The 8544-nt window shown below is 45.4% G+C and overlaps 1 protein-coding gene across 1 annotated transcript; it reads right to left on the reverse strand.

Moving 5' to 3' along the window:
* Positions 1 to 5223: 5223 nt before the first annotated feature.
* On the reverse strand, positions 5224 to 7169 carry LOC309348412 (cation channel sperm-associated protein 2-like). Its single transcript, XM_081873561.1, has one exon. It carries the CDS (start codon positions 7123 to 7125, stop codon positions 5695 to 5697), a length of 1431 nt encoding a protein of 476 aa, XP_081729687.1. The 5' UTR covers positions 7126 to 7169; the 3' UTR covers positions 5224 to 5694.
* Between the last annotated feature and the right edge of the window lie 1375 nt (positions 7170 to 8544).

An 8544-nucleotide genomic window follows, 5' to 3' on the forward strand; every position in this document is an offset into this window, starting at 1 on the left:
AGTTGCGTGCCCAGTTTCTGAAGCTTGTGAAGCTCTGGGTCGCAGATTCATGCTACACCAAGGACTGGAGTCCAACCGGCACATCAGCTGGTGGGCTGGGGCCAGTTGGGGGCCTGCCAATTGTCCCCGATTCCTTAGCAGCATCCCAACAAGATAATCAGTGGTAGACTGCCTCTAGATGTGGAACTTGGGCTGATTTTTGGCCTCAGAATTACGTTCTGTAATTTTTCTGCACTGACATGGTATTCTGCACTGAGAGTATGTTTCCAAGCACAATTCAAAGTGTTGGCACTGACCTTTAAAGCCCTAAACGGCCTCGGCCCAGTATACCTGAAGGAACGTCTCCACCCCCATCATTCAGCCCGGACACTGAGGTCCAGCTCTGAGGCCCTTCTGGTGGTTCCCTCACCATGAGAAGTGAGGTTGCAGGGAGAGAGCCATCCCCTGCCGCTTGTTCTCGGTGTCAGATATGTTAGAAGATTCCATTCCACCTTAAGAGGAACAGGCATGAGTGTTGTGTGTCACATACCTGTTTACACTCCAGCACAGCTTGCTGGGAACTTCTGTTTGTGTATAGCTTTTCTTATACTGCTTGCTTGGACATGAAAGACAGAAGACATGTTTTCCCTCTTCTCCTGATGTATGCGTGTTGCGTGTCACATACCTGTTTACACTCCAGCACAGCTTGCTGGGAACTTCTGTTTGTGTATAGCTTTTGCTTATACTGCTTGCTTGGACATGAAAGACAGAAGACATGTTTTCCCTCTTCTCCTGATGTATGCTGAATAAACTGCTTGTAAATATGCTTTACACAGCCTCTCCCTGTCACTTCTGTTGTGCGTTTACTCTGCTAAGTTGCGTGCCCAGCTTCTGAAGCTTGTGAAGCTCTGGGTCGCAGATTCATGCTACACCAAGGACTGGAGTCCAACCGGCACATCGGCTGGTGGGCTGGAGCCAGCTGGAGACTTGCCAATGGCCCCCGATTCCTTAGCAGCATCCCAACAAGACAATCAATGGTAGACTCTAGATGTGGAACTTGGGCTGATTTCTGTAATTCTGTAATTTTTCTGCACTGACATGGTATTCTGCACTGAGAGTATGTTTCCAAGCACAATTCAAAGTGTTGGCACTGACCTTTAAAGCCCTAAACAGCCTCGGCCCAGTATACTTGAAGGAGCGTCTCCACCTCCATCATTCAGCCCGGACACTGAGGTCCAGCTGCGAGGCCCTTCTGGTGGTTCCCTCGCTGTGAGAAGTGAGGTTGCAGGGAAACAGACAGAGGGCCTTCTAAGTGGTGGCGCCTGCCCTGCGGAACGCCCTCCTATCAGATGTCAAGGAAATAAACAACTATCTGACTTTTAGAAGACATCTGAAGGCATCCCTGTCTAGGGAAGTTTTTAATGACTGATGTTTTAATGTTTTGTTGGAAGCCACCCAGAGTGGCTGGGGAAACCTAGCCAGATGGGCGGGGAATAAATAAATAAATAAATAAATAAATAAATTATTATTATTATTCAGTGGAGACAGCCAGACGACAGCAAAGGACTTGACCCGAGTCATCTTGTAGCACAATGGGCCTGCTATGCTACCTCAAAACAGGTTCTGTAGGTGGAATCCTGTGCACCTGCTACCTTTTTGCCATCTCTAGGTGACTTCCCTCCCCTTCCTTTGTTCAAAGCGCTCGCACAAAAGGGGATATTATTATGTCTTTCTTGATTACGAAAATAGCCTCAGTCTTGTTTTATCGGGTTTTATTCAGCAGGAATGTAATTTAATTCTCCCTTTCATTGGGTGACTCAGATGAAAGGGCACATGGCTTTTTATATAATTGCACGGGAGAAAGGGGGTTCGGAAAGGGCGGCGGCTGGATTCTTCTTTGCTCGCTCGTTTTCTGCATGCCCTGAGCAACAAATGCAGCAGCAGGGCAATATGAGAAAGCAAGCAATTTCCTCGGGTCGGTGTGGAACAGAGTGACCCACATGGTTAGAGCCATGTGTGGACTCTGCCCACAACGTAAAATCTGAGTTCAAAATCAAATTTTGCACAGAGGAACCGAATATGCGGCAAGACTCTAGTCAAAGTCATGATGCTATAGGAAGTTATCGTAAGTAAACAGAGTAAGAGCTTGGCTGCTAGATCAGACCAAAAGACCCATCTAGCGCAGCATGTTGTTCTCAAAACAGAGTGTGTGTTGTGGGGGAGGAAGGGAAAGGAGAATGTTAGCCACTTTGAGACTCCTTTGGGTAGTGATAAAGCGGGATATCAAATCCAAACTCCTCCACCTCCTCCTCCTCCTCCTCCTCCTCCTCCTCTTCTTATCTACTTGCACTGGTGTGCTTTCAAACTGCTAAGTTGGCAGAGGCTGGGATGGAGTAAAGGGACCTCACTCCGTCATGGGGTTTCAAACCGCCAACCTTCTGATTGGCAAGCCCAAGAGGCTCAGTGGTTTAAACCACAGTGCCACCTGCGTTCCTACCCCAGTTGTATTACAAAGTGGCTGATAATGAGAGGCATACTGTCTTCAACAGTGAAGGCAGTACATAAGCCATTGTGGGTTGTAGCCATTGACAGCTTCATCAAAGAATCAAAGAAATGTAGAGTTGGAAGTGACCCGAGATGATCATCTGGCACATCTGCTTGCAATGGGGAAGGTAGTGGAACCATACCAATACTCCTGATTTCAACTCTGATATTTATTGCCAAGGCCTCCTTGAACCTTGCTGGTCCAAGGGATTAAAAACCAGCAAACAACCATCGTACATGAGTTGGATACAGTGGTACCTTGGGTTACAGATGCTTCAGACTCCACTAACCCAGAAATAGTACCTCAGGTTAAGAACTTTGCTTCAGAATGAGAACAGAAATCATGTGGCAGCAGTGGAAGGCCCCATTAGCTAAAGTAGTACCTCAGGTTAAGAACAGTTTCAGGTTAAGAACGGACCTCTGGAATGAATTAAGTTCTAAACCTGAGGTATTACTGTACAGTGGTACCTCGGGTTACAGATGCTTCAGGTTACAGACTCCACTAACCCAGAAATAGTACCTCGGGTTAATAACTTTCTTAAGGATGAGAACAGAAATCATGCACCAGCGGCACGGTGGCAGCGGGAGGCCCTATTAGCTAATGTGGTGTCTCAGATTAGGAACAGTTTCAGGTTAAGAATGGACCTCCAGAACAAATTAAGTTCTGAACCCGAGGTACCACTGTATAAGCCTTGGTGATGTCCAGGTCAAGCATTTCAGTGCCTTAAAAGAACTGATTGGTGACATTATTTGCCAACATATGAGAGCTGTAGGCAGTGAAATAACAGAGCCAGGATTGCAACGTAGCTTTCATTGGCAACAGTGAAGCCCATATCACCCATTGCAAATCAAAAGAAACTATAGTCATCTTCCAAAGCGGAAGTTAGTGGAACCATGCTATCACTCCTGATTTCAACACTGACATTGATTGTCAAGTGATATCAAGGCCTACTTGAAGCATGCTGATGCATCTCTCACCACCCCTGAAGCTTGGCCATGCTCTTTGGGGTCAGTGGCAATTGGAGTCCAGCAACATCACATTTGCCACCTGTATTTTAATGAATGTTGGGAGTCGGAAGCAAATGCAGCCAATATTATATCACTTGTGCACACTTTCCTATGCATATGCTGTACAAGTCTTACTATGATGAGAAAAGCAAGGTTGAAAATTGCAGCCCTACCAAGTCAAAGAATTATCAGCTGCCACTGGTCCAAGTCATGAAAACATATAAAGAAAGAATGGGGAATCTGTGGCCCTCCAGATCTTATTGGACTAGAACTCCCATCAGCCCTGGCCAGCATAGTTCATGAGGGTTTGTAGAAATGCCTCAGTAAACTAAAGGAAATATAAAATGTGTGTGGGACAGGAAGGAGAGTGTTTGAGATCTTGAGATGGTTTTTTTTTAAATTGCTTGACATTTCTGGTGGAAGGGCTGCGTCTCAGTAATTCCCATAGACCAGTTCCCATGGACCTGGACCCCACAAAGCTCAAATGTTGCCTCTCCTTTTATCAGCCCCCCCCAACTCTACTCATCTGGCTAGACCCAAATATGTGTTCTAACCTGTACCAGATGAAAACCAGAGTGAACAGAATCAGTGCCTTTAGAGGTGTCATTTCCCTTCTTTGCTGTCTCATTTGTTCCATTTGGTCTTTGATGATGCAGATTAACCTCTCCATTTTCTTTTGGAGTAATATATCTAATACTGTGTTCATATATTTTTTTTACTTTAGATTGGATGCCTCTTTCTTTTCTGACGGGAATATTCCTTGGATGCAAGTGGTCTTTCTGATGGACAAGAAATGCTCCTTCCAACAGAGAAAGAGAACCTTTGGATCCAAGCCATCATATTTTGACTTGTTCTTACCAATTTTTTAAGCTGCCTTGAGCCTCAAATGAACAATTCATTGAATCGATTTAAATAAATACTTAAAATAAGTAAGAGTTCAGGAAGAAAGGCAATACCATAATCAATCATTTTAAAGCTGGAAACATTTCATTAACGGCAAACATCCTTCTACTACGGATGCAATAAAATTGTGCATGTGGCTATGTGTTCTCAGAATAAGGGAGCTATTTGCAACCTTTCTGTAAGACTGCCCTTATGTTTTTCAGGAGGATAGATTTGTCAGTCATTTACTAGGGTACTAATTAGGAATTTGTTGGTATCACCCATATTGGTCAAATGTGTACCATTGCTTCAGCTACAGCATACTCTTTGAGTTCAGTATGGTGGGTTTCAGTTGCTTGATGGACTCCTTGGTTTTGCCACAACAGGTAGGGATTGTGGTCAAGGAGAGAAAAGGAAATGGGGTTGTGGTTCACTGAGATGTTGAAGGGACACTGTGTCACCTACCAGACATCAACGGCCAGCTCAAGTGGATGAAGAAGGAAATGACTTTTGGTTCCTAGAAGCTTCACTCATCTGACAGGAATAGAACAGGTAAGAAATGGAGCAAACTAGCGCTTCCCAGCTCACCTTTTGGTGAGTGGAAAAGGAAGGGCATGGACCAGTCAATCCTCTGATCCAGAAGCCAGAGTGAGGTTTCCTCAACAGGAAACAGAGGTGTTCATTCCATTGCCTCCCCTAGGGAAGGATATCCCCAGTGTTCAAGCAGGTCACTCCTAGCTTACTGCAAGACACTTGTGGTTAATTAATAAAAAGTTGGCTCTTTGGTCCATTGGTGTGTCTTATGCCAACTTTCAGGGGTATGGGGGAATTTATTCTTGTAGATCAAATATTACATATGTGCAGAACAGATGTCTGTCTGGCCCACAGGAAAATGTGGCATTTGAGGGTGCACCCTGGTGTGCCTTGCTCACCAATGCTATGAAACCCTAGAGACATCCAAAAGTGTCCAAAACCTGCAGACCGGGTGGTTTTGTGATCTTTCCTTGCAGTTCTAGTCTAATAATGTATAGCCACATAAATCAGGGGCAGGGAACTGTGTCCATCAGGATGTCGCTAGATTGCAGATCCCATCTGTACCAGCCAACATGGGCAAGAGTCAAGGATGATGGGACTTGGAGTCTAGCAACAGCTGGAGGACCACAGACTGGTAAGGAGGACAATGTGAGAGTTAAACTGTTGATTTGCCACAGGTTTTGGTTGTGCTGGCTCAGTAAGCAAGTACTCCACACTTGCATCTTCTTGATCCTTCAGAAGCCATCACTACTTGTCCTCCAGGTTGGACAGAGCCAAGACGGCATAATTCTGCAATTGTTTGCGCTCATCCAGGTTATACTGCAGCTTCTCCAGCAGCTCAAAGTAGCGGAAGAGGGCGTCACGGGGCCAAATGACCTGCTCGTCATTCTCAGCCTCGTATAGCCCTGGCAGGTTCTTGTGGACATATGTTTCCCAATCCAGAGGCCCAGCCTCGACTTCTGGTATGCTGTATATTATGGATGGCCCCATGCTCATTTTGTCCTGCCCCTGGGGTAAGCTGTACTTCTTTTCCAGCAGTTCCAGCTTAAATTTGTCAGCTTTCTGCTGAATCTCAATCTGCTTCATTTCTTCACTCAGTTCATTCCGAATGGTCTGGAAATTGGTGACCATGGTGGCCACCATGAGGTTTCTGAAGATGAATGCCCCAACAAGGAGCCACACGCAGATAAACAAGCCACTGATTGCTTTGTTTATCTCTGGGACCTTCCACGTGTCCTGCAGCAGAGCATACCAATGGTCCATGGTGAAGAGAATGAAGATGGTCACCAGTGAATTGGGCATGTCTTGAAAAAACCTGTTGTACTCTAGGTCATCCAGGTTTGAGCGAGTGTAGCCATCAAAGAAGAAAATGCCTGATACGGCAAAAATATAGAAGAAGAAGACGAGGAGCACCAGGATGAAGCTCATGGCTTTCATTGCTTTGAAGAGGGCCATAATGAGGATCCGGATTTGCCGGAGTCTAGGGAAGAGCTTTAAGCATCGCAGCACACGGCAAACCTGGAGGAAGTATGTGACAGCCTTGCTGTGTTTCTTTTCAACAAGGAGTATCAACTCAGGGATAAAGGATATGATGGTGACTGTGCAGTCAAAGACATTCCAGGAGTTCTTAAAATAATCCTGAAAGCTAACAGCCCAGTTCAGCCCAATTTCCACCAAAAAGATGAGGACAATGACCCAGATGATCACCTCCATTGCTATCTTCATTTTCACAAAGTGGTCCTCCAACTTATCCCTTATCTCTACTAAGATCATGAGGACCACCATGTTCAGGCAGATGAGGAAGATCATGAAGACTTTGAAGATTTGGCTGTTCAGGACTGAATAAGCCCACATGGCGACAGGGGGCCAGCGGCTGCAGCGCACACGGATACGGTTACGGCAGCGTATTTCTCGCGTGATCATGACATTCCGTTTGGGCACAACATTGAAGCGCACCAGCTGGTGATGGTCTGTGAGCATTAGCTTCTTTAGCTTCCGATGGTCCAGGAAATCTCGTATGTTATGGCGTGGAATAGCACTGCCTAGCCCCCGTAGATAGTCAATCAGATAGAAAGTGTAGATCAGCTTGGAGCGGATGGCATCTGCTCGGGGATGCAGTTCAAAGGGTACTTCATTTGTCTCTTTGGAAGCATGTGATGAGGGTGGCTGGTCCTCCATGACACCTGCTGGCTCCTTCTGGTACGGCCCAGAGGATATTGGAAGGTGCTGACACTCAGTGGTGACCTCACAGTTGAGAGTATTCTCCTGGAGCAGTCAGAGCATTCCACTAGCCTGATTCTATTGGTATTCCTAGGACTGCAGTTCTTAGGATCAATGCATGCAAGTTATACAGTGGAATGCAGACATGAGCCAGTATATAGTCTAGTCACAGTGGTCCATGCATCTGTAACCTCAACGCTTGATTTATTTGGGCCTTTATTTGTTTTGAACCCTGATTCTTTTGCGGCATCGGCTACCTCTCCCAATTTGGTGTCAGCTGAAAATTGAGAGTCCCCTCAATTCTTTCATCCATGTCATTTAGAAAGATGTTGAACAACAACGGGTCCAGGACAAAACTCTGCTGCACCCTACTTGTCTCTTTTTTCCAGCATGATGAGGAACCATTAGTGAGCACTCTTTGGGTTTGAACTGTCAACCAGCCAGAAATCCACCTAAATTTCACTCTCTCAGACAAAATAGCCATGATCAAAATGATCACACTCCGAAAACTAACCTACCTATTCCAACCCCTCCCAATCTGGATCCCCGCAACCCAACTCCGCAGTTGGCAGAGAAAACTACACTCTTTCATCTTCTCACATAAAAAACCAAGAATAAGCCCCAAATACCTGCACCTCCCCACCTCAGAAGGAGGATGGGGAATCCCCAACATAGAAGCATATTACATTGCCAACCAAATACGTCATATAATCCCATACATACTAGAAGATGAGACAAAACAATGGGTACACCTAGAGAGGGACGCAATTGAAAATACCTGCACCACAACATACCCACTCCTCCCAAACAAACTAAAGAAAATTCCCACAACACTTAACAGGTACACCCGGACCATGCTCAAAGCATGGAAAACACAAATAAGCAAACTATCCCCAACCCCATCCCCACTAATCCCCCTGGCGTACCACCCATTATTCCACCATGCAGCACAAAACCTCCAGATAAAAACCTGGCAAACCAAAGGCTTATATCGCCTAATAGACTTTTATAAAAATAACAAACCCTTGTCAACACAAGAAATACAAGACAAACTAGAAGACACCCAAATGCCCTGGTTAACACAACACCAACTACATGCCCTCTTAAACAACCCAACAGTAAAATCAGCAGCAACTAGGCCCCTGACAACCTTTGAAAACCTCCTCCTAACAACAAAGGGAAACGGTAAAGGGACGGTATCCGCAATATACAAAATACTACTCCAAAATCCCGCAAATCCCCTAGACGCAATCAAAAAACAATGGGAGAATGACATAGGCTATGAGATTAACCCAACTCAATGAACCAGAATGTGGTCTGAACCCCCCTTTAAATCCATATTAACGAAAAGAAAAGAACTCACACTGAAACTCACCT

Source organism: Podarcis erhardii (assembly GCF_964252035.2).
Source record: "Podarcis erhardii genome assembly, chromosome: 8".
In the NCBI taxonomy this organism is placed as follows: Eukaryota; Metazoa; Chordata; class Lepidosauria; order Squamata; family Lacertidae; genus Podarcis; species Podarcis erhardii.